Genomic DNA, 27,481 nt, shown 5'->3' on the forward strand with positions numbered 1-27,481 from the left:
TAAACTCACTAGTATGAACTTGTGCCAATTTAGATTATTTTCTGAGACATACCTAAAAAAATGGTACATACGGAAAGTGTTCTGTCTGTGATAGGGCTACAGAAAATGTTTCTCCTTTGTGGACAGCCTTTTTAAAAAATCATTTTTCAATGTCTTAGGGTAGGAATTGCTAATCTAGGAGTTCTGTGAAGGGTTTTCAGGGGATCTGTGAACCCCAGGAAATTACAAAATGTTATATGAGTTTTTTCTGGAAAAATGTTGTAACAGGTTTCAAAGAGGTTTGTGACCCCTCCCCTCAAAGTAACTGAAAAATATCTGGAAAATCTCTCAAATATTTGGAAATTAAATAACATACCTTCAGATAATCTCTGGGTCAAAAGGGAAATATAAAAATATATTTTGAATTAAATAAACATGAGAATATACCATATCAAACTTCCTGGGATGCAGTTAATTTAGGGAAATACATAGCATTAAATGCTTATATGGGGGGCAAAAAAAAAAAGGTCCCAAATTACTGTTCAAATATTCCACCTCAAGAAACTAGGGCAAAAGCAGACAAATTAAATCCATAGCAGTTTAATTTTCTTTTTAAATTTTCTTTATAATTTTTTTTGGCTGAGTTGGGTCTTCGTTGCTGCACGCGAGCTTTCTCTAGTTGCGGTGAGCGGGGGCTACTCTTTGTTGCAGTGCACAGACTTCTCATTGTGGTGGCTTCTCTTGTTGTGGAGCACGGGCTCTAGGCACGCAGGTTCAGTAGTTGTGGCATGTGGGCTCAGGCAGTTGGGGCTCGGGGGCTCTAGAGCACAGGCTCAGTAGTTGTGACGCACAGGCTTAGTTGCTCCGTGGCATGTGGGATCTTCCCAGACCAGGGCTTGAACCTGTGTCCCCTGCATCGGCAGGCAGATTCTTTTTTTTCCCCCTAATTTAATTATTTAAGTAATTAATTTATGGCTGCGTTGGGTCTTTGTTGCAGTGCATGGGCTTCTCACTGTGGTGGCTTCTCTTGTTGCAGAGCACGGCCGCTAGGCACGTGGGCTTCAGTAGTTGTGGCACGCGGGCTTGGTAGTTTCACTCGCAGGCTCTAGAGCTCAGGTTCAATATTTGTGGCGCACGAGCTTAGTTGCTCGTGGAATGTGGGATCTTCCCAGACCAGGGCTCAAACCCATGTCCTCTGCATTGGCAGGCAAATTCTTAAGCACTGTGCCACCAGGGAAGCCCCCCCCCCCCACCGTAGCAGTTAACAGAAGGAAATAATAAAGATGAGAGCAGAAATCAAAGAGTTGAAAACAAAACCAATAGAGAAAAATCAATGAAAGCAAAAGCCTGTTCTAGAATTATATGTGACTTCTGTAAAATCAATGTACATGTAGGGGAAGAAAGACTTTCCCTCCACCCTTCTAGGTTTGATGGCTGGGTCTATGAAATAAACTGACAGTAGGCAAGTTAACAGGAGAAAAAGAATACAGATTTATTAATTTTTTAATATTGTGTACGTGCATTAGGGCATCACAGTATAAAAAAAGTGAATTCCCAAAAAGGGATGAAATTTGAGAGCTTCTATACCCTCATAATGAGGAAGCCTATTCCCCATGTTGTACAATATATCCTTGTAGATTATTTTATACCTTAGAGTTTGTACCTCCTAATCCCCTACGCCTATCTTGCCCCTCACCCCCACTGGTTACTATTTATTTGTTCTCTGTATCTGTTAGTCTGCTTCTTTTTTGTTACATTCACTAGTTTGTTATATTTTTTAGATTCCACATATAAATTATATCATACAGTATTTGTCTTTGATTTATTTCACTTAGCATATAGATGTTTCATTTCTGTTAATTCAAAACGTATGTAAACCCTATCTTTGCCAAGAACCCTATTTAGTTGGGAAATCTAATTTCTAACTGTAATCATTCTAATAACCTTAAAAGAGTAACAGTAATGACGAGGAACATTGCACTCCGGGAGTTTAGATCCTCTTCCTTCCTTTCTTAAGCGTACAAATAAAATGCTTCAAGAAAATATTAATAGTTTGGGGTTTAGTTACAAATCAGTGAGAGAAATACTTTGTCGTCTTGTGAAGATTTCTGTGTGCTCATTTGGAAGAGTCTCAAGGTATGTTATTAGGCTAGAAAAAGAAGGTGAAAATACTACATTTAGTAGTCCCACCTGTAAATAAGATAGATATATAAAATAAATGCTGTTTTATAAAGGCTTTTCTATTTCCTTTTCCTTTTTTAAATAGAAGACCACAAGAAAGTGTTAGTGTATGACCTTGGAGGATTGGACTAAGGATGTGCAGGGAGAACTTTTGTTTTTCAGTTTATACTTTCCAGTTAGCTCTGTTTCACTTTTTACAATACGCAGGTTTTAAACAGAAGAAAGAATTTAATTAGCAGCCAAAGGGATTGATCACAATCAGTGGGGCTGAGGAGGCAGGTGCAAGTGGCTTAAAAGCCAACAGAAGTCTGGTAGATATTTGAAGCAGTTTTAGTTGCAGACTTTGGTTATATCACCGGGAAGTGGCACCTTCTGCCCAGGGCCTCTAGTTCTAAGCACTCTGCCTTTTTCAGCCTTGCTTATATGCCCAGATTCCTGGATACTGGGAGACTAGAGACTGACTAAATGCTCTGGCTTTCCTAGAATTCCTGTGAGCCCATCTAATATCCTTGAAACTCTAACCTCAACTCTAGATCATGCCAGGGATGGTAGTGAGGGCTTTGGCCTTCACTCTCAGTGAGAGGGAAGCCCTTTCATGGTTGAACACCGAAGGAGGAAATCTAACTCTAAAGGAAGGATTGAAATGCAAAAAGGAATAGTAAGCACAAACAATTGGTAAATATGTAGGTAATTCTAAGCCTTAGTTGCATAAAATAAGAAATAATAGTGACTAGTTTGGGACATGCAAACAAAACCCCCCCCCAAAATACAAGTCCACATCAAAGCTTACAATGAGGAAGGGATAATGAATTTGAAACCATTCTAAAATGCTTGTGTTATTCAGGAGGACTGTAAAGCCATAGATACTTTGACTTAAGTTGAGTATGAATTTTAACAATTTAATTATGCCACTGAAAGAAGAGAAATAGAATGTATAAATTCTAAGTTAATTGATGGGGAAAATGGGTAAAAAAAAAAAAGGGTACCAGTTCAGTAAAAAGTTGAAAAGTAAACAATAAAAAGAAGCAAAAAAAAATCATATAAAAAGTTCATAGTAAGATGGATTCCAAATATATCATTGATCACAGTAAATGTAAATAGAGTAAACTGGCCAGTGACATTTCTCAAGTTGGATAGAACTAATAATTAAATTTAGTTTTGTGTGATGTACCTAGAATCTAAGGACATATAAAGAATGAAAGTAAAAGACTGGAGAAAAAATATTTCAGGCAAATAGTAATTAGACAAAAGCTGATATAACTATATTAACAGCAGGCAAAATAGACTCTAAAGCAAAAAGCATTATTAGGGGTTGGGGAGAGGGTGGTCATAAAATGAGAACAAGAACAATTTACTAGGAAGGTATAAGAATTATGATACACCTTACGACACAGCCTGAGACTAATAAGACAAAGTGGATGGAATTCCACAGAGAAATTGACAAATTCACTATCAGAATGGGAAGTTATGGGGTTAAGGAGGTCAATCAGGCCACCGCAGAATAGCAGAGCTACTTCCTTAAGACTTCTCAAGACGCAGGAAGGAAGAGATATGGGGATGTATGTATATGTATAGCTGATTCATTTTGTGATACAGCAGAAACTAACACACCGTTGTAAAGCAATTATACTCCAATAAAGATGTTAAAAAAAGAAAAAGACTTCTCAGACAGTCATAGTCATTTGTGGCAAACACAAACATAGAATGACATCGCCAGATTTTGCAAAATAAATTTGTAGTTTAGATAATCATTGCTCTCAATCAGGTAATTAACCTTTATTTTTCTGGTTTGACATTATAAACAATGCTATTAAGATTAATATTTAGAGAGAGCCTCATTAGCTTGGCGCTCAATAATGTATTGGGTTGGCCAAAAAGTTCGTTCAGGTTTTTCCATCAGATGTTACAGAAAAACCCAAAGGAACTTTTTGGCCAACCAATAATTTTATATTATTAAGACTAGTTAAATTGAAAGTTACCTTTAGACTATATACAAAGAACTTCTTTGCTATGGAAAATTAATAATGCATACAAGATTGTAGGTTTAATTGCATTAGAATTTATATCAAAAACTGTGAAAGTACTAGTCTATATACAAATGTATAAACTACTAATTATTTTTTTTAAAAATTTTTGACTAGTTTAGGCCTTAATAGTGGGATTCTGAGATTTTAGTTTGTCTGTATCCCTAAGGGTAATAAACTTAATTCTTTTGGAAATTCTGTGGTTTGAAATTCAATGTGTATGAAACCTAAATTACCTTGAATCAAAGGGGTCTTATTCTCTATAATATATGTATATGGAAAGCGTTTTCCTGTTGATTAGTAAATTAGTCTTAGTATTCATTATTGGAAGATGGAAAAGGTCAGTATACCTGACAACGAACCGTTTTCTCTTCTTCAAAGAATTAATGTACAGACTTATGATTCTAAGTTAAATTAACAAGGCCAGTGTTTTAGGAGCCAGTGATCAGTCATGGGTAGGTGGAAACTCCATCTGTTGTTCAAAAGTGTAAGGTTCTTTGAAGAAAAAAAAAAGTAAAAACTCCAAGTGATCCATTCCTAGCAAATTGTGTTTGCCTTCCCTACCCACTGTAGTTATCAAATCCCATGTGCCAGGTGGAGTTTTTGACATAAAGGACAGGAGCTTGGGAAAAGATATAGAGGAGGTTGATGAGAAAGGTAGGTTGATGAGAAAGGTAGGTTGATAAAAGGGTCTTCTAACAGTAATACAGGGTGTCTCAGCAATACAGCTTTGAATTACAAAGTTATATTTGATTCCTGTGTGCTGGTTTTACTCACCTCTTGTCTGTAAACAACATTTGATTTCAAGCTTTTTAGTTATATGTTAATTGTCCAAAAGGGAACCCATCTCAAGTTGTCATCTCTTTGATATTAGATCTGTGTGAAGGTTTAGTCTGATGTCAAGATGTAGCATTACCATTGAATCTATTCTGTAGTTGAATGTACCTGTCCTTATTTTCAGTTAGACAAATATGTAGTAACACCTCTTTTTTTTATCAAGTAGTCAAATATTTGACAATTTCAACTGTCTGAAATATAAATAAGAACCAGAAAAGAATTAAAAACATCCTTTGAACTTCTAGAATTGATGTCACAGTGTCCATGCACTAAAATGTAAACTTAATGTATGGGGAAGTCTCCTAGCTTGCATGTGGTTAGTCCTCTAGCTTCCCACTTTGCAGCAAGTTAGACCAAGATGAGGGGAGATAAGATCAAAAAGAGGAAACTGACACCTTAAGAATAAGATTAGGATTCTTGAAATCATCAAAATTCAAAGAAAAAGGAAAAGGAAACACAAAATTTCAAGAGATATGGTAACCTAAAGCTGTTTAATGAGTGAAGGGGCAAGCAGCCATAGATACCCTACGAAGCTCTGATAGAATTACTTTTAAAATAAAGATGTGCAAAAACACCACTCACTAGTGAACATATACAAAGGTTAAGTAGAATTTGACTTCTTAAGGTATAAGTTCAGTGTGTCTTATTTATGAAACCAGAGAAGTATTGACATACAGTGTAGCGATATTTTTGTAAAAATATTTTCTGATAGTTTTAGCACCTAACAAAATTAACTTTATTTGTCAGGGAAGTTTAGTTAGGTTGACATGCCAGGAAAATGAAGAATTGCTGTGTAAACCTGTGGATTTGTCCTCTGCTATATAGATTTGCAGAAACATGCCTATGTCTGAATTTCAAATACAATTCAATTTCTAATGTATTACAGACTGTATTTAGTGTCAGGGATGTTAGATAGTAATTTAATTGTGAATGTGTGTGTGTATATATTTTTAATGCGATTAATTGGCATGTTATAATAAGCTAAGTGATATTTAATTATAATTCTTTTATTTTTTACTCTAAACCAGGTAATCTATGATGAAAGCATTTGATAAGTAAATATAAATAAAAATTATTTTGATCTGTGTCACAGATTAGTAGATCAAAAGAAATTATCTTTTCCAGAAATCTTCTTTTGGGGAAGTAAACAGTAACCAAAGCAGTTTATTTTCTTATATTATCTTAAATCTTTCAGGGATGGAATTGTACATCTTTCATTTTTATAATGGAGGAAATTATCTTGTATAACACTTTCTAAGTGTGTTCTACAAATGAACCTTTTAGATTGTATGGAATTCTATAGTGCTTTTTAGTAGTATTCTGGTAATTTTGCACATTATGTAATGCTTCATACTATTTTTTAATATTTTTGCTTTATTTCTTTCCAGTTTTTTTTCTGAGACAAAACTGCTGCACAGACAAATCTGCTTTTTTTTGTTTGTTTTTTTACAGTTAACACTATACTGTAAGCACCTCCCATTGTTGTTTGTTCCAGCATGTGAATTGTTTCATATACCCACCTATTCTCTTATTCTTAGACATGTAGTATTTTCCAATCTCTCTGTTTTATAAATAACATTATCCTTGTGCATATAGCTTTACTATTTTCTTAGGATACATTTCTGATAGCGGGCTATGAAAGGATACAGCAGACTTGAGGCTCTTGGAATATATTGCTTATCAGCGCCTCTTGACCTAGAAAGCATTTAGGTGAACCATAGAATACCCTTAGAATCATTGGCCCAGATGTCCAGGAAAACTCATATGACATCACTCAGGGATTGCAAATAGATTTCATCTCCTGTGTCTAAGAGATTTGTGGTCGCTACCTGGAGCACTGTGTTACGAGGCCATAACAGGGCCACAGTTGATTACTGATGTCTTCTGTGTGTGGGGGTGGGGGTGGGGGGTGCAATTGGAGAGGTAGCTATTTGCCCTTTATACACTCCATTAGAATAACAACATTAATAATACTTTGCCTTTTGCGTGTAATTTTTTTTTTTTGCTGTGAACTCCAAAATTGGATAAAAAGCATGCATTAGGTCAAAAGAATTTGTTCTAATATAAATATGACATTACATTTTAAAATTTGGTAATTGTAATCCAAATACACTCACCACTTTCAGAAAAATAAGCATAGATACAACCATAACTGAAGGTTGATCAGAGCTTATTTCAAAGTTTTTGTTAAAATATCTGATTTAATATAAAAATGTTTTGACTTGTTTTTATTCAGGAAGCATTGTAGATTAGTATACATTTCGCATTGTTCTGTTTTAAACCTATGAAATTCTAATACATACGTTTTTCCTCATTTGTTTTACATATGATTGCAAAGAAATGTTTAGAAGAATTGTGACCAAATCCATATAAAAAGGAGTTATCCTGTACCGTTGACATTTCTTAGCAGTAATGGAAATTACGGATAAATAGAACACAAGTGGTATTTCCATAATATCTGGAAAGTAACTTAACCATATGTAACTCATAACTAATCCGTAATATATTTTCTTGTTCTTTTTAGACATTCTTCTAAATCACCAACTTTATAATTTCCCCAAAAGTAATTTTCAGTAGATTATCTGAATAGAAATTTAAAGCTCTCATCCAACTCATCTCTTGAATCGTCAGTTTTATTTCTTTTACTTATAGCCCTCAGCTGTGATGTTAGGGCGATCTTGGGGTCATTTCATCTACAAATTAAAAATTATATAAAAACATTCTTCATGTTAGCAGTATAACTTATCATCGTTTCAGGACTTTAATCTCAGTTGTTTCTCATGCATTGAATTCACACAAAGTTCCTAGTGAGCAGGTGTACAGAATTAGAATTTGTGAAAAATACTTTCTTCAGATAATTAAACTTAAAAAGGAATAGTAAGTCTTGTTGTTTGCACATAGGAACCATTTTAATTATTAAGGATTCCTTTAGCCTTGGGAGTCCCTTTCTTTTCGTGTGTGTGTGTGTGTGTGTGTGTGTGTGTGTGTGTGTGTGTGTTTGAAAACTCAAATGCTGCTCTTTTGCTTTCTGACTCTTTCCAGGCTATATTATTAAATAGTGTAGCATGATGCACTAGTATGTACATTTCTCATAGTTTAGAATATTGAATCTCTTACTGCTTTTACCTTTCTAGTTCCCTAGTTCCTAATGCTTCACAGCCAAAACTGTGTTTTTGCACCTCCATACAATTTTATTCGTCTCAAATAAGGTGAACTTTGAAAAAGCAGCATTGAGGAACCATTATTCTGGCCCTTCAGTTATTCAACAGATACCTAATGAGCATCTTCTACTTGCTGAACGTACACGTGAATTCGTGAAAAGTAAGTTTTAAGGAGATCAAATGAAGGAAATAGCTTGAAAAAGTAAAAGTTAAAATGGCTGAAGATGGCTGGAGGCTTCTGAAATAGAGAATGCCTACTCTGGACAAGATGCTTTCTTACCATAACCAAAAAGGAGCCAAAATAATTTAGTCAGTACCTCTAGATAGTTTCAGTGGCTTTTGTTTCCAGTTCCTCAGCCCTAGTCTGTGCCTGTAGTCCCTCACCAGTACTGAGCGAGGTAGAGCTTGGAGGAGTGGATTGTAGGGGAAAGGACTAAGCAAAGGATAAGTGAGAAGAAAATGAGAACCAGACATAGAATTGTCTGGAGATAAAAATGGTAATGCCTTGGGACTTTCCTGGTGGTCCAGTGGTTAAGACTCTGTGCTTCCACTGCAGGGGGTACAGGTTCCATCCTTGGTTGGGGAATTAAGATCCCGCAAGCCACGTAGCCAAAAAAAAAGGTAGTGCCTTACATTGCTAAGGCATTTTACAGTTTACAAAGCATACTTTGGTCTTGACTATAATGTTAGTTTCCTGTTACAGATAAAGAAATCGAAGCCACAAGTTACTCAGCGAGTGGTAGAGAAAAGTCTAGATTCCCAAGTCTAGTGTTCATTTTATTGCAGACATTCTAGGAACAATAGGAGAATGGGTAAAACAAACTCAGATAAATTCATACAATGGAATATCACACTGCAATAAAAAGGAACAAACATGGGTGAAAACCAGTAACATTATGCTGAGTGAAAAAAGCTTTACATTCATATACCCAAAAAAACTTTATGTAAAGATATAGAATAGATTAAACTAATCAGTGAGATGAAGTCAGTGATAACAAATATAGTGATGTCTTCAAGTTATTTTGAGATGCATCAAAAATATAAAATGGGGGCTTCCCTGGTGGAGCAGTGGTTGAGAATCCACCTGCCCATGCAGGGGACGTGGGTTCGACCCCTGGTCTGGGAAGATCCCACATGCTGCAGAGCAGCTAAGCCCGTGCACCACAACTACTGAGCCTGTGCTCTAGAGCCTGTGAGCCACAACTACTAAGCCCACCTGCCACAACTAGTGAAGCCCCCGTGCCTAGAGTCCGTGCTCCGCAACAGGAGAAGCCACTGCAATGAGAAGCTCGTGCACCGCAATGAAAAGTAGCCCCTGCTCACCACAACTAGAGAAAGCCCGCGCGCAGCAATGAAGACCCAACACAGCCAAAAATAAATAAATAAAATAAATTTATATTAAAAAAATAAAATGGATAGAGGGATGGATAACATAAGCAAGTGTTATAAAATGTTGTAGAATCTAGGTGGTCAGTATGTGGGTGTTCACTGTGCAAGTCTTTAAGTGTTCATAATAAAATGTTAGAAAAAATAAATTGTACCTTACTTTTAGTGGTTTTGAAAATATGTGTGAGCAAAAATAAAAATTTTTTCCCAAGAAGAACACAGCAGGAGGCAGCAGGAGCTGGTAAAAGACTGAATAATATGTGAAATACTGTCTTTGGAACTCGTTAAAAATATCTTTCCATATTGTCTGTGAATGTAGCCCCACTTAAAAGCCAAGACTTATCAAACCAGAAGAGTGGGGTTGAGTGGGAAGTGGGATGGAGGACCTTTCTGGAGTGATGTGGTTAGCATTACACAAGTAAAGCAGTTTACCAAATCTCAATGAATTGTACACTAAATGTCTGCATTTCATCACATATAAATTTTACCTTAAAAGTAAAAAAAAAAAAAAAGAAGTAAATATTGAATTCCAGTGAATTATACACATGCTTAACTGTTTTGGGGTTAAGTATACTGATCTCTAAAACTTATTTTGAAATGAATCAAAAATATAAAATGAGTTGAAGATAGGTGATAGGTATGTGATATAAAACAAATTATAGAGTGTTAATTGTGAAGTCTAGGTTATCAGTATATGGGAATTCACTATATAGTTTTTATAACTTGAAGGGGAAGAAGACAAGGAACTAAGTAAGAGTCCAGGATATTGAAGCAATCATCTATATAAATATTGAATTGATTAAGAGTTTTTACAGGAGTAAGTAGCAGTGAACACACCTAGGGCCCAGATCTTGGTCTCTAATACCACTTCCCACTAAAAGAAACCAGAACTTTTTGGAAACATGGCAGATGCCAGATAAAAGTATTGTTAACAATGTAAATTTATGAAGTCGATGACTGAACTGAGGTTTCGTAAAAGAGTAGTGCTATGCTTAGGAAATATCCACTGAAATGGGACAAAGGTCCATAATGTATGTATGATTCAGAAAAAAATATATGCATATACGTGTGTGTGTGTGAAAGAGAAGGAAAGACTATGAATAATAAAGCAAATGAGAAAAATGTTAGCAATAGGTAAATCTGAGTAAAGCATAAATGGGTGTTCCTTGCACTATTTTTATTTTTGTAACATTTTGTAAGTTTGAAATTATTTTCCGCAAAAAGTTTATGACAGGAGTGGTGCTGGAGAGAAACAGGGTGATCCACTTAGCTGAGGTGTTGGACTGATTCTCTTCTGTGCTGTCAGGCCAAGATAAGCAGCGTATTATTTTTGTTTCCAATCTTCTAGTGTTATATTTTCACTTTGATGTTTAAATTTTGTTCTTTGGTTTTGGCACAGTGATATTTCATTTTTAGTTCTTTTATATTATCATTGTTTTGTTCCTGTAACTATAGTATTTTCTTCATTGAACTTTGTAGATTTATTTAACTGAGCCATCTAATCTTAACCTTAGTTTTCACTAGGCTCTCGAGGTATTCATTGATAACCCTTGTAGTGTGGGAATTTTTATTTTTATACTTTTTAAAAACCAGCTTTATTAAAATATAATTCACCCATTTCAAGTGTAGAAATCATTGTTTTTTAGTATATTCACAATCAACTTTAGAACATTTCATCACCCCAAAAAGAAACCTCCTACCCATTAGCAATCACTCCCCATTTACCCCTCTTCCAATTACTAATCTACTTTTTGTCTCTGTGGATTTGCTTATTCTGGATATTTCATGTAAATATAATCATTTAATATGTGGCCTTTTGTAAGTGGCTTCTTTTTACTTTCAAGGTACTTCCATGTTGTAGCATGTATCAGAACTTCATTCCTTTCTTTTTTCTGAGGAACATTGCATTGTATGGATATACTACATCTTATTTTTATTCATCCATCCGTCAGTTGGTTGACATTTGGGTTGTTTCAATTTTGAGGCTGTTATGCTCAAAACATGTTATGTAATAATGTTACGGAATAATGCTTCTGTGAATAATGTTATGGAATAATGCTTCTGTGAATAGTTGTATACATGTTTTTATTTCTTTTGTGTATACATCTAAGAGTCGAATTGCTGGGTGTATTTTCACTCTGTTTACCTTTGAGGAACTGCCAGGCTGTTTTCCAGAGTGTCTACTCCATTTTAAAATCCTACCAGCAATGCACAAGAGTTCCAGTTACTCTACATCATGGCCAACATTTGTTATTATCTTTTTCTTATAGCTGTCTTTTTTCTTACACCTATCCTAATAGGTGTAAAATGGGCCTTTCTATACTTTTAAACCCTAAAACTATGATCAATTATTATCAATAAAATAATCTCCATCCTTTTCCAGCAGTGAGCCTGTCCCTTTATTAAATATGGAATACATAAAATAAGTGGAAATAAGATAGCATCAGAAAGGTTCTTTTCCCATTTCTTTGTTATCACTTCAAAATTATTTGGAGAGAATCTCAAGAGAAGAGAGATTGGATTTTTAAAAATTGTACAGCTAGAACTCATAGTTTTTAAATGCCTATTATAGACAGGTACATATTTAGCATCTAACCCCTGAGTCTACGATAACCATTGATGCCACTGACCATTGCCACTACAGTCTCCAAAGTGGCTTCAGGAGCTTTTCCCCACCCTCAACATAGCTCGGAGCCCATCATCTGCTGTCTCCTGGGAGCTCAGAGCTTCTATTAGTATTAGTTTACCACATTATAGATTAAACTGGGCTATATGGGCTCATCTGAGGTCTAACCATTGATTTTTTTTTTTTTTTTTTAACCATTGATTTTTAACATAGTTTCTACAGGAAAAATACAGCTTTTTTTTTTTTCAGCCTACTAACTTACAAGTGACCATTTAGGACACAACCTGATTGTAATTTGGTAACTATCTGTCCGTGAGGAAAGGCAAAATAAGTTGGAGTTATTTAACCTAATGTCAGAAAACTTCATGTTGACTTAAAGCCATCATTGTGGATTATAACTTCAATGAAGGATTATTCTCTTTATTTTAAATGCAGTTTTTTATGTTTTTAAATTGTATTTTGTTGCCGTAAGTAGGAATTGATAAAGTGGGAATTTAATTTTGAAAATTTATGTGTGTGTATCAAAGGAGAGTAGAAAGAAAAACAGTATTTCTTTCTCTCATATTTTATTTTTATCACTATAACAAAGGGAAGATGCTCTTATTTTCACCTCTTCAGTAAAAGGCCAATTTTTCATGTTTGAGATGTGCATCCATACGTATAGTTACTTGCCTCATGTTTTATTTTCCTGATCAAGTTTAATTGACCTTTAAATAATAATTGTTATAGAGGATTGGATTAAAACCTGATTAATATGAGAATCGTTTGTAGGTGGATTTTTTTCTTAAATGGAACTATAATAGTTTTAGATTAATTCAGTAAAAATTCCATGTCCTTTTCCCTAAAATGCATTAGTACCACTCCTACTGATCATCCATACACGGTATAATCCTAAGCAACTTCCTTTTTAATCTACGAAAAAATGAGTGTAATACCCTCTTTTTACCACTCATTTCATTAGGCTATTATGATGGCTGTCAAATGTACATAGGATGTAGGTTTACTTTTATTCCTTCCTCCCTCCCTTCCTTCTTTTTTCCTTCCTTCTCTGCTTTCTTTTTTTGGATGGCTTATTTCTCAGTTTTTTAATAGAAAAACTGTTGGCAGAAGGTATTCCCTAGAAATACTATGCTGATGTATCAAAATAACAGCACATCCTGGGCTTTTAGGTTGCACTTACCTCAGGAGTCCACCAGCTATGAAGTACTGATGAAGGATGTTCTTGCTATGCAAGACTAATTAGGCTTCCAGGTCCATGGTGTTAAATCTACAGAGGTGCCTGGCTATGCCTAAAGTCCAAAGCTTGACCTGAATATTTCCAATTAACATTTTCTTTTTCAGGGGACCATGAACTTCCCCCCAGTAAATATGAACTATCATTTTGGTAATTTCTTTTTGTGTTGAATTCTTACAGCTCTCCACCCAAGGAGATGCAAGTCAGGTGATTGGACCTCTTACCGAAGGGCAGAGAAGAAATGTGGCAGTAGTGAATTCACTATATAAGTTGCACCAATCGGTAACAAAGGTAACCTTTATTTTAATTAAGTTCTTTTGACTTAATTTCAAGTTCTTCTTTCTTCTTGCCTTGAATTTAGACAATAATGAGTTGTTATTTAATTTTTTGCAGAAGAATACAATGAAAATGTGATTGTAAAATAAGCTGAGGCATGAACTTTTTCTAAACAGTCTTTGATCCTGGCCTCTGTTGTTTGTATGACTTTTTGTCTGTACAGTTAATTTAAAACACATGAACTATAGATCCTCAAGATTGCTTGGTATAGTTAAGTTTATTGAACAGATGATTTAAAGGTAAATTACTTGTGTTTTATACCCATTAAACCACATAATTTGGTATCATATGGGTGGTAGTAAATTATAGCAAATCTAGTAATAGTAAGAACTCGTAAGCCCTCTAACATGTCAGAAAGGTTCTACCTTTGTACAAAAAAGTGGGGGAGGAGATGCATTAAAAACAGTGAACTCGTATGTTATAATCATTGAAGGCTATTTATGAGTAAAAAACATTTTTTTTGCTATTGATCTAATACTTGTTTAAAAAGTGACTGAATTTTAACTTGTTTGCCTTTGTATATTATGTCCAAGATGAACTGTAAACATAATTATTAGGAAAGCAACACTTTCAACCCCTTCTTTGATTCTTGAGTTGCTTGTGTTTACTCTCTATTAATGATTTTCAAAATATTTGGTAAGTAGAGAGATAGGTAGAAGACCTGAAAAAGCCAAAGGTTAGATGATGTTTTTAAAACCTTGACCTCTAATATGAGCTTTTATATGCTAGATTATATTTTAGAATAATTATGAGTGACAGTTTTTCATTTACTTAAATTTTTTAACAAGTCCTTTTATCAATTAGGGGTTTCCAAAATTTGTATTTTGCACACTAAACAAAATATATTTAAAGGGTTATTAACAGGTAAATCTCAGAAAAGTAAATAACAAAAGTAAATGAAAAGAATATATGATATAGTTTCCATTTCCTTTAATTATTACTCTAAAGAACCAAAAGCAATGCAAAGTTGTATTTATTTAGCCTGATTTAAATGTCTTTATTGATCATTTCAGAATTTTCATAATGTTGGTATTGATTTGTAAAAAGGGAAACATTTGACATTTACTTGTTAAACATTATAGTCAGCCTACAAAGGGTGATTTTTTTTTTTAAGAAATAAGTAATATGGCTTTAAACTGACTTTTTCAGTTAAAACTTTATAATTAAGGAAAGCTAGCTATTAGAATTCTTAATGTTTCAGTTATTTGAAGTAGATATTTGCCTTATACAGGAAAACATTTTTAAACCTATCCTAACTACTAAACACTAAAGGATTTTTAAAACATGTATCAGATACTACTCTAATGATAATATTTTTTATGTGGCTTGTGGAAACAGTTTTATCATGTGATGATCAAAATTAGTATTTATAAAAATAAATAAGCAAAACTATAACTGGATTTGTTCTAGGTGGTTTCCAGTCAGAGCTCATTCCCACCAGCAGCTGAGCAAACTATAATTTCAGCCCTAAAGGTAAAAGAATGTAATTTAATCTTTGACTCTATAGATTGGAATAGGTTTTAGAATTATTTGTTTGGATGAGTGGGAGATGTCACATTTTAAAAATAATTCAGAATCTTCTCCATATGCCAAAGTAGCATGTTGATGATTATCCTAAAGAGAGAGGCTACATGTGTGTTTATATTTTTCTAGAATTTAAAAATAGACCCTGTTGGTGTCTACAGACTGTGTTGCATTTATGATAATTGTATCATAAGCAAGAGAAGCAAGAGAGTTATAAGTATGCACTGTGTCTCAGGGCAGTGCAGCCCAGTATTATCCCAGTAAAGCAGTGGTTCTCCACCAGGGCGATTTTTGTCGCCTATGGGACATTTAACAACATCTGGAAACATTTTTGATTGTCATGACTTGGAGTGGGGTGCTCCTGGCATCTAGCACCAGGAATCCTGTCAAGCATCCTGCAGTGCACAAGCCAGCTCCCCACAGCACAGAATTATCAGGCCCAAAAATGTCAGTTATGCCAAGGCCTGGAAACTCTGCTAAGGCCACATAGTAAAATAAAGACTCTGGAGCTCAACTGCCTGTGTATGAATCCCATCTCAACTATCTAACTAGCTGTATGACCTCAGACAAATTAATAGTTTTCTCTTGCCTTAGTTTCTGCATCTATTGATATAAAATGGTACAGTATACCTACACAAAGGTAGTAAATGTCAACTGTTAGATTGAATTTAGATCACTTGGGTAGAGTTAAGAGAGAGAAAGAGGGAAGGAGAAAGAGAGATGGTCTACCACCAGTAAACTACAAGGAGAAATATTCAGAGAGTAAAGAGGATACAAAGAAAGAACAATCATTGAGGAAGAAAATTGGGAGAGGACAGTGTCACAAGTCCTGAAGGAGAAGGGAAATTCCAAGGTCAAGTGCTGTCCATGGATGACATGGATGGGGATTTAAGGCTGCAAAACTTAAGGACACTAAATTCATATATGAGGTAGGAGGAGACAGTCTGTTTTCCTCCAACATAGAAAAAGTACGCTTGGATGTTTTCTCTGAATCCTTTTCTTTTTCCCAATGTACTTATCTCATTATGATGAAGTAGTATTAGAGCTGCCATAATAAAAATAATTGTTTTTAGTAAGAGTTGTCCAGTTTATTGATAATCAAAAAATACTGTAAAATCGGGCCAACAAGACAAACCAAAAGGTTTGTTTTATTCTTGCTTCCAGGCAGGGAATACATGTAGTCTTTTTTTTTTCAATATGTAGTTACTCATTTGTCTTTATCTTCTGGCCATAGCTGTCAAACATTTTTTGATCACTACCCAAGATAAGTAACATTTTACGTTGTACCCCATACATACTATATAATCATTTATAAATATATACACATATATAATTGTATATATATAGAATATGCACTTATACACGTGGTTTGAGAAAGTCCATTCTATAGGTTAAGAGAGAGTTGCCTACACTTTGCCTGATGATGAAAGTCTCCTGGACAAGTCAAAAATAGAAGTTCTTCAGACACTGTAATTCAGTGTTGGGTAGACTTTCTGTGTCTGTATTTTTAACTTACAATAAAGGTTATTCTTCGTATTAGTCACTTTAGGCTGGGGGTTGAGGCCAGTGCAGGGGAAATTGCCCTCATCTTGAGCTGTGGCCTTCACTCTGAGGTTTGCTCACCAGGACTGGTGTCTGATGTTGCTGGGCACCGCAGTTTGCTGAGGCTTCGCCAGTTTTGCCTTTGAGAACTGGGTAAGAGACGACTACCGGTCTGTTCACGGCCCTCCTACTGCAGTGACCCTGTCAATTAGAGACTGAATTTCTTATGTTAACAGACCTCAGTGAAACAGTTTTGGCCTTGCTTTTTAATTAAATTTCATTAAAAATCTTTATGGCATAATAAGTGAAGAACAAACAGAATCCTCTGACTCAAAGAAAAAAAAGAGAATCTTGAATTTTCATAAAATTGTAGGAAACTTACTGCATCACTTTGAATTAGGATGTTACAATGCATAAGTGCAACCCAAGAACCAAAAATCTGTGTGCTTTTATTATTTGATGGAAAAAATATTAAACATACTTTTTTACTTACTAAAAAATATAGGTAGACACATAATAGTCTCCTCTACCTTGTTGAGATTTTATCCAAAATTAAATGTTACTTTAGGTTCAAAGTTCATCATCTCATATTACAAGCATTATCTCCTATGTCATGGATGACATAATTAATATTAATGATTTTACATTTAGAGTCATTTCATTATAACCACCTCAGCTATAAGTAGCATTTAAGCACCTTAGCCCAATAATTCTGATCCATTTGTTACTGAGATCATCTTGTGCAGATAGTATATTACAAAGTTTATATATGACAGTTCTCCCTTATTGTGTGGGTTTGATGTTCTATATACGGGAATATTCTGCATTGTTGAGGCTTCAGTATTTTTGTAATCTTTGCTATTTTAGGCAAGCACTTCCCTGCTTTGTAAAGAGCTTATGAAATATAATCTAGTATCCTTTCTCAGTTTCCTGTGGTAGTTATTAATCCTCTACCCATCCTTTACATGAAGGCATTCCCCACAATGCTCTCTTCTCTGTTTTATATGTTCCATTAAGTGGGAAACCTCACCCAGCTGTAAAGTTCTCTGTGTACACCATCATATCATAATACAGATAGAGGCAGTTTTATTTCTTCCTTTCTCGTCTTGATGCCTGTTTTCCATGCCTTGTTTCACCTGCTAGGACCTCCACTACTATGTTGCCTAGAGCAGGTGAGAGTGGACTTGTCTACTTGTTCCTGACCTGGCGGAAAGCACTCAGTGTTTATTTTACTACTTAAAGGAGGCTGTTTTAAACAAGTTCTTTTCTATTCCTGGTTTACTGAGACTTTTTAAAATTGTAAATGGTGGTGTTTCATCAAATAACTTTTTCTGTATAAAATGATCATACAGTTTTACCTCTTTATTCTGTTAATAAAATACAGGAATTTATTTTCAAATATCAAACCAACCTTGATCATGATGTATTAGCCTTTTTATGTATTCTTGGATTTGATTTACTTAATTTTTGTTAAAGTGGTCATAAGGATATTGGTATATAGTTTTCTCTTTTGTAATTCTTTGTCTGGTTTTGGAAATGTTTCCTCCTTTTCCATGTTCTGAAAGAATCTGTGTAGAATTTGTATTGTTTTCTCCTTAAATGCTTAGTAGAATTCACCAGTGAAGCCATCTGGGCCTGTAGTTTTTCTGTAGGATGTTTATAACTACAAATTTAATTTGTTTAATAGATGCAGGACTATTCAGGTTATCTTTTTTCTGGAGTGGGCTTTGATACTTTGTGACTTAAGGTACTTGTCTATTCATCTAAGTTATCTAATTTATCAGAATAATGTACATAATATTCTTTAACTTTCCATTTAATGTCTATAGGACCTATAGTGATAACCTCTTCATTTTTTATACTGATGTTTTGTGTTCTCTTTTTTTTTTCTTTATCAGTCTAGCTGTGGGTTTATCAATTTCATTGCTCTTTTCAGAGAACCAACTTTTGGCTTTATTAATTTTCTCTGCTGTTTGTCTTTCTATTTCACTGATTTCTGCTTTTGTCTTTTTTTTTACTTATTTTGGATTTTCTTTGCCTTTTTTTGTTTGTTTTTTTGAGACCCTATACCATTGATTTTTAGACCCCCGCCCCCGAAAAAAATTTAAAGTTGTAAATTTCCCTCCAATTTTCTTATGTTGCACTTTTATCTTCATTCAGTTTGAAATCTTTTCTATTTCCTTTGTGATTTCTTCTTTGATTCATGGTTTTTTCTTTTAATTTCTAATTTTTTGTGGTATTTCTAGATACCTTATTGTTTTCTTTTTTTTTGCGATACGCGGGCCTCTCACTGTTGTGGCCTCTCCCGTTGGGGAGCACAGGCTCCGGACACGCAGGCTCAGCGACCATGGCTCATGGGCCCAGCCGCTCCGTGGCATGTGGGATCTTCCCGGACCAGGGCACAAACCTGTGTCCCTTGCATCGGCAAGTGGACTCTCAACCACTGTGCCACCAGGGAAGCCCTGTTTTCTTTTTTTTAATCACTCTTTTATTGAAGTATAGTTGATTTACAGTGTTGTGATATTTCTAATTTAATTCTCTTACCATCAGAAAACATATTCTGTATGATTTCAGTCCTTTTAAATGTATTGAGTATTATGGTCTAGCATGTGGTCTGTCTTGATGAATGAACCATGTGTACTTGACAAAAACATATAATCTTCAGTTTAGTATCATTCTGTAAATATCAGTTAAGGTGTAGTGATGTGTTCAGATTTTATATGCCTCTACTGGTATTTTATGTAGTTCTGTCAATTGCTGAAAGATGGGAGTTAGAATTTTCTATGATTGTGAACTTGTTTATATCTCCTTTTCATTCTGTTGATTGTTGACTCCTCCGTTTTGAAGCTCTATTACTAGTTGCGTTGAAGCTCTGTTATATAAGTATTTATCATTTTTATGCCTTCTGTTGAACACCCTTTGTCATTATGACATATCCTTCTTTAGCTTTAATACTTATTGTCATGCATTGTTTTATCTGATATTAATTTAACTACTCTATCTTCTGTTCATTTACTTTCAACTCCTGTGTCTATTTTTTTCAGTACACCTCTTGAAGACAATATACAGTGGGTCTTGCCTCTTTTCTGTTCTGATAATCCCTGCCTTTTAATTGGAGTGTTTAATCCATTAACATAGTATAATTATCAATAAGGTTTTATTTAGGTATATAGTTTTATTATTTTTGTTTGTCTCCTCTGTTTTATTTCCTCTTTTCCACCTTTTCTGCCACCTTTTGGATTATTTGATTATTAGTTATTTTTTTAAATTTCATTTTAATTTATTTCTTAGATTTTTACCTATACCTCTTCTTCATTTTCTTTTTAGTTGCTCTTCTATAGATACATGCATCCTTAACTTTCCACAGTCTTTTAGAGTTAATATTGTACTGTATCACATAAAATATAGAAACTTTGCATTTACTTAAGTACATTTACATCTCACTGCATGTAGTATAAGTTTTTTAGCTTAACATTTCCATTTTGGTTCTTCTTTACGCTTTCAGTCACTCTGCTGAGATTTCCTATTACTTTATTTATTATGGGCATTTTTTTCTCTACCTCACTGAGGTTCTTGCCTGATAATTGTAGAGTCTGGATCATTTCACAGTTGGCAGCTATTGATTGTCTTTTCCCTTTAGAATTGACAACATCTCCTAGCTTTTTGTATGTAGTCATTTTAATATATCCTAGACAATGTGAACGTTGTGTTGTATAGACTCAGTATTTTTATATATTGCTCCTAAAAATGTTGACCATTGCTTTAGCAGTTAATTAGCTTGTTTAGACTCAAATTGTGCACTGTCAAACCTGCAGTTGGCTGTGTCTCAGATCTCAGTATAGTTCTTTAAGCCTTAGTTGCAAGCCATTTGTAGTTTGCCTTGTACACGCATGGTCAAGTCAGCTGAAGACTAGTGCTGAGTGCACACATAGAAAAATAGGCTTTCTTCTTCTCTGGCTCTCTCCTTTCTGAGGTTCCCCTCTCACTCTCCAGCAGCCCTGGTTGAACCAGGCCTCCTTCCCCTTGTTCCTTTGACCTGAACGACTGTAGGTTTGGTTTGGTTTGGTTTTTCTCTCAGAGTTTTAGCCACCCAGCCTTGCCACTACCATGACTATAGTCACTCTCAGAGCAGAATCACAAAAAAGGGAAAACTCAGTCTCTTCTGCTTGCTATATATTTACACACCCCTCTAAAACTAATTGCATTTTTCCATCTCCAGAAGCCTCCAGTAGGTTTTTTTGTTTTGTTTTTGGTATTTTTCCATGATTATTTGTAGGAGGATCTGTAGTTAGGTACTCACTCCTTCATACTAGCGTAGAAAACTTGCCCTTCCTTCTTGAAATCTCCTATTTATTTTCACCGTATTCCAGGATCTCTTCTTAACTTCTCTGCCCAGTATATACACATTGATATAACCAAAAGCTCATTGGAGTCAAATGCACCTAGAAAATCCCAGCTCTTCCACTGGATGGCTTTGGACACCTCCTTAACTTGACTTTAGTTTCCCTATCTACAAATTACTTTAGGTTCCACATCTGTAAGTTAGAGATTTTTGTAATTCTTAGAGGAAGGAATAATTGAGTTCTCAGTGGGATGATTACTTGCGTAGCCCATAGCACATTATCCAGCATGTGACCTATACTAAATACATGCTATTACCCCTCTTAATCCGTCAAAGGTTCCTCTTCTGGATGACCTTAAAATGGCATTTGGCCTTATTCTACAAATCATCCCCTGGGATCTCATTGACTCTTTTGGCTTCATCTCCCCTCTTAAAAGCTAAAGACAACCATATCTAGTCAAAACTTGCCAGAAACTACAGCTGTAAAGATCTCAGCACCTACTAGATAGCCCATGTGGATTTCCCTGTAAGTCCTTCAAACTCGTGTCCAAAACTGAACTCATTATTTTCTCCCTCCGTCCCTAAATCAGCCAGCTGTGTCTGCATTTACGCATTCAGTTGATAATGCCACCAAGTCATTAAAGAAAAAAAATCTGAGTGTACCCTTCAGTCTTTACATTCCATATTTCTCACATCTGATTCCCAAGTCCTCTGTTTCCTTTCCCGGTGTCTCCACCCTGTCTCCTCATCTCTGTTCCTGCTGCCTCTGATTTGGTTCACGCACTCACCACTTTGCATCTATACTCCTACTGTATCCTCCCGACTTTAGTCTAATTTATCTACTCTGCTGTCCAGCATGATTTTTCCCCAGTTCAAAGCTTTAACCACGGTTTTTTTTTCATTGCTTAAAACTCATTGTTGGTTTCCTAGTCCCTTCGGGATATATTCCCATCTCCTTAGCAGCCTACGCAGAGTACATCTGCTCTCTGTCTCTCTTCCACATAGGCAGCCACCTCATACCCTGTGTTGAACACCTGCAGTTCCCCAAATGTGTCAACTTCCCTAGGCTCCTGTGCCTTTGGCATATGGCCCCCACCAGCCTCCCACCCTCCCCCAACACACACACTTGGTTCTTAACCCATTTTGATCTTTGAAATTCAGTTCACACAACACCTTTTGTTTTTTAAATCCTTTCAATATAAGTTGGGTGTCTCTCCCATCTTCCCATAGCACTCTGTAGAGCACTGATATCACTACAACTTGTTACCTTTTGTCACTAGATTGTGAGCTCCCTGAGGGCACACTGTAAGTGCATACACACACACACACACGCACACACACACACATACACACTCTTTCTTTTTTTTGTTTGTTTGTTTTTGTTTGTTTTCATCCTTTATTTCAGTAAGGAGAGCCAAGGGATTGAGGGGAGAGGGCTTAGAGAGAAAATGCGGAGCGCATGTCTCTCTCAATCCTGTATACATGTTTATTTTTATCAGAGATTAAGGGCTGGAGATGATGTTTAGGAATTTCATGAATAAGGGTCCTATTTAACCTTTTCACACTGATTTCAGTCATTTGTATGAGCCAGAGTCATCCATCTTCATTGTATGTAATCATGACTGAAGCACATATAATATACTTAAAATTTAGATTTTGAATGTTTACTGAGGCCCAGTCATATTTTCACACTAAAAACTTATAACTAAGGCCTAGGGTCTTATATAACCTAATTGATAATTATACCTCACAGGAGAACAGTTTCTGAACCTTAGCACTATTGATGTTCTAGGCTTGGTAGTTCTCTGTCGTGGGGGACTGTCTTGTGCACTGCAGGGTGTTTAGCAGCGTCTCTGTGCTCTGTCCACTAGATGCTAGTAGCAAACCCTTACCCCACCCCGGTCGTGACAATCAGAAGTGTCTTGAAACATTGCCAGATGTCCTCTGGGGAGCAAAATTGCCCCCAGTTGAGACTCACTGCTGTAGAACTCTAAATAGAAATCTAATCCATGAAAAGGCTAACTGTTCTGCCCTCTAAGAATCACTGATATATTTAATATATTCAGTCTGGTCAAAAGCATATGATGTTCCAATTTTGAAGAATTACTTTTGGTCTTGCCTCAGTCTTTTCAGAAACTTTAAAAAATGTGTTCTGCAAGAGGGAGGGGATATGGAGATATATGTATACATATAGCTGATTCACTTTGTTATACAGCAGAAACTAACACAACGTTGTAAAGCAGCTATACTCCAATAAAGATGTTAAAAAAATAATATAAAGAATAAATGAATGGAAATTAGAAAAAAAAAAAAAAAGTGTGTTCATGTGATCTTTGCTGCCTAAGTGGCACTACCCCTCTCTTCTTCTTTCTCCAGGGCTTCATTTGAGCGTTCAACTTTTTGAAAATAAGAGAAAAGTGGTGGAGTTGAAAGTTTTCAGTTCCATGTTCCACATATTTTAAGCTTTAAACATCATTACTGACAGCAGTTAGGAGAAGAGCAGACTTCTGTTGGGTATTATAGTTAAACTGCATATAGTTTGAATTTGATATAATGTGAAAACTTTTAGTCAAAATGCTTCTCATATTTCAGATTCTGTGTTTGATCTATTTAAAGTTTGCCTCTCCTTAATTTAATCTTCTTTTCAGGTGGTCCATGTTCTTATGGGAAATGCTGTGCAGCCCTTGCTGACTTCCGTGGGAGATGCTATAGAGGCCATCATCATCACTATGCATCAAGAGGATTTTTCTGGGTAATGACTTCCAACCAAAGTTTTCACTAAGCTTCAGTGCATTTGTTTTTCATTCCCACCTCCACCTCTACTCCCTAAGTCTCTACCAATCTAGAACCTTGTTCCTCTTGTGATGGGATTGGCCTCCATCCTTATCCTACTTTATTCATTGAGCACCATTAGCAGATTAAATTTTTTCAGTTCTTCTTGTCATCATTTCTCTCCTGTCACTGAAACATGGAACCATTAACATCTGCAGGACTCAGCTTAGCACTTCAGGACATTTGGTACTATCTCCTCTTTGCAATTATATCTTTTTCCTTACTTCTCACAAATAGGCTCTACTTGAGCCTCTGGTATTGGCAGGGTATTCCTTGTATAAAATGTCCTGCCTCTGTCACTCTGCTAGTCCGATTCCCGCCCTGGTTTTGAGGGCAAGGTCCTGCCCAACCCCCTGCAAAGATGATTTTCCTTGTCAGAGTCTTGTGGCAGTCTAATCTGGTCATGTCACTCCTAGCCATAAGCAATTTGGTATTATTCCACAGCTCTTTCATATGTACACTGCTTATCCGTATCATGTGTGTCTTGAGAATAAGAATCATAGTTCCTAGCTTACTGTTTACTGAAATCTTTTTAAGTAAAATGGTTTTGACTTAGTGTATTAGAGAACTGTGGAGAATTCGAAATAGTTATGTGCACATGCTTAGTGTGATTTTTTAAAAAAACGTAACCGTACTCTAGAGCTAAATATTCATATATTAGCGTAGATATGTTTTTTATTCCCAGTTCATAGTTAGTTACTATTTTTTAACTGCCCTGTTTCTCTATGTTCATGTTGTTTAATAGTGTATCTACTTTATTAAATTTCTAGCCACTAGTCTAGCTGTTCGTAGAAAAATTATGTGATTATTACACTGTATTTTAATTTTTCAAATCATTTATTATTTCATTTCCAAAGTATCTTTTGAAAGGTGAAAAGGTCAGTCTCTATTTTTAATAATGGTATGAAGCACAGGAGGGTAAAGTGGATTCTACACAAAAATGCTGTGGTATTTGGAGACAGGAATATAAAACTGCTGATTACCAGTATTTGGGAGGAAATGAATTTTGTTCAGAAATGATCTGAAATGTCCCGGTTAGACCAATCATCAATGCCTCTGAAAAGGAAGCAAAACTGGAGTCATTTTTGAAGGCTTGTTCTAATAAGAGTGGTCAGGTGCTTACTTGAGTAACTGTACTGATGAGCCACAGCTGGTGCCTGCAGATAACACATTAGACATTAAAAGTTGGTTTCCCAAGTAGATATGTTTTTATTAGTTTGCTTAAATACTAGTGAGCCAGATTGGTTCTTTAACTGTTAGGTTGCCACAGGTATGCAGCATTATTTTAAGATGTATAACATTGTCCTCAATTTTTTTCCCCAAATGGCCATTAATGGCTCCATTTCAGCTCACTCTCTCTGTACAGCAGACATTTGAGGTTCCACTGAAAGTTATTTTCCATACATGGCCATACAGGAGTGTGGAGCATTCATGGCAGGAATTTTCCCACTTTCTAGAACCTTGTTATTAGTAATTCTGTCATATCATTTCATATATGTATGGCTTATATGAAATATAAGATGACATTGGATGACACTGTTCAGCAAGTGGAATCACTTTTATAGTAGGGCCATCTTCCGGGATCACACTTGGAAAAACAGTAATGAATACCTGCCCCTTCAAGCCCTTCACACCTTCTCACGGTAAAAGGAATAAATCAGGTTTACCTTCTGGGCCAACCTTATTTGTAGTATGATTACAGAATCCCCTGCTAATTAAAAAGTAATCCTCAACACAGTTTCCTGGTATTTTAAATGTATTTAGTGGGACCTATGTGTTTCTTTCCAAATTAGATAAAGCTTAAATTGTAAATGTCTGACATAGTACATTGATTGAAATTCTGTTATTTAATGTAAAATGACTCGTGTCTTGATATCAGCTTTGAATGGGAGAGGGAAGTCAGTAACAGTAGGAGGACCCTAGATCCTTGAAGTGGTGGATGAGCATCTCTGAGGAGGGGAGAACACACACTGACCCCAGAACAACTGGTGCCGCTTCTCAGGCGTGTGTTTGTTTTAGTCCTTCTGCCTTCTGCCTCTGTATGCGGGCTCTCATTACAAAGACCGTGACATTTCTGCTCACTTTATCAGTTGAGAACCTCTTACTAAAAGGTTTGACGTAACTGGGAAAACTGAGCTTTAGCAATTGCCAAGCAAGGTTTATATTCTAGTAAATTTGAGTCAAACTTCTAATCCATGCTGAGAATTGATAATACATATTTCAGAATTTTTCTAATAGATCATTTTATTTTACTTACATTGACACATGCTTACAGAACCTGGTCTAGTATATCATTTTCTAATCATCAAGGAAATCATATCACCTAACCAGATTAGAATTCTTGAAACAATCCTCCAGAGTAGTACCAAGATAATGACAGTGCTTTTGATAAAGCATAAGATTAGAAAGAGATTTGTTCCTTTTTTTTTTTTTTTAACCTAGCCTTTTGGACTGACAAAACCTGAATAAAGATAGGCCATGATGGTCTGAATCTGGCAAAACCAAACCCCACGTGAAGATTGCCATCTCTTACTAAGGCTGTCCCTGTCCTCTGTACCAAGCAGCGTTCCACCCTATGATATTGCAAACAGCAGTGTTCCACTATGCCCCTCAATGGCCTTGCCATAGTTAGGACGTTCTTTCTTACACCTGAACAAAGTCTCTTCCTGCTGGAACATAGCATGCTTTCTCTATTTCTGTCTGCTCTCTGGATGTGGAAGACCTTTGGTTAGCATCCCATTTATAATAACCATTGCTGTATTTTAAAATAATTAAGTCCACCTCATTCTCTTGCTCTAGGCATTTGAATCATATCTGTTGTTCTTCCCTAGACCATTGCCAATTTCTCTGCATCATTCTCAGAGTATGATTTATTTTTTGAAAAAAAGATTCAGCATTATATAGCCAGTGATCTCACTGGCCCACTAATTAATATCAGGTGATTTCTAATTTTGGCATAACTCTTCTTTCCTATAAATATTGCACATTCTTTTCATATATTCTTTAAAGAGCAATTATAAACACTTATAAATTATAAATAGTATCTCATGGAGCATCAGCTGGCATCATCTGTTGATCCAAATTAAAGCCTTTCCAAACATCATCTGGGAGGAAAAAATTGCATACCATGTGTATTGTTACATAACCAGTTCCACAGTCAGAATTCTACTATTGGACTGATTGGATTAAATAGCACAAGAGCAGAGATATCTTTGCCAAGAATCTGTTTGGGGAAGGCAGCATTTTCTGTTGCCACCAAGTGTAAAATCCTATTTCAGTATCTAATACTGATTTATTCACTAACCAGGCAAACCACGTGAGTGGATGGAAAGTCGTAAAGCTGGAAGAGACCTTGAAAGGTCATTGTGCATAAGGCACTTCTGCGAATCATCCAAGACAGATGGTTGTCTGTTTCATTTTTAATAGTCTTTTGGTAAATAGATTCCAAGATTCTTTCAGTCATCTTCCTAACATCCT

General features: G+C 35.6%; 1 protein-coding gene across 8 annotated transcripts in view; it reads left to right on the forward strand.

Annotated features, from left to right (window-relative positions):
• COG5 (component of oligomeric golgi complex 5) overlaps nt 1-27,481 on the forward strand; it is a 282,724-nt gene that overhangs the window by 231,075 nt on the left and 24,168 nt on the right. For 6 of the 8 annotated variants that reach the window (XM_065883732.1, XM_065883735.1, XM_065883736.1 and 3 more), the window contains 3 exons: nt 13,609-13,719; nt 15,175-15,237; nt 23,821-23,924. In XM_065883732.1, coding sequence (XP_065739804.1) covers nt 13,609-13,719; nt 15,175-15,237; nt 23,821-23,924 — 278 coding nt within the window. The remainder of the gene's footprint in view (nt 1-13,608; nt 13,720-15,174; nt 15,238-23,820; nt 23,925-27,481) is intronic. The other 2 variants (XM_065883739.1, XM_065883734.1) reach the window with 2 other exon arrangements.

Source organism: Phocoena phocoena, chromosome 9 (genome assembly GCF_963924675.1).
Source record: "Phocoena phocoena chromosome 9, mPhoPho1.1, whole genome shotgun sequence".
Taxonomy (NCBI): domain Eukaryota; kingdom Metazoa; phylum Chordata; class Mammalia; order Artiodactyla; family Phocoenidae; genus Phocoena; species Phocoena phocoena.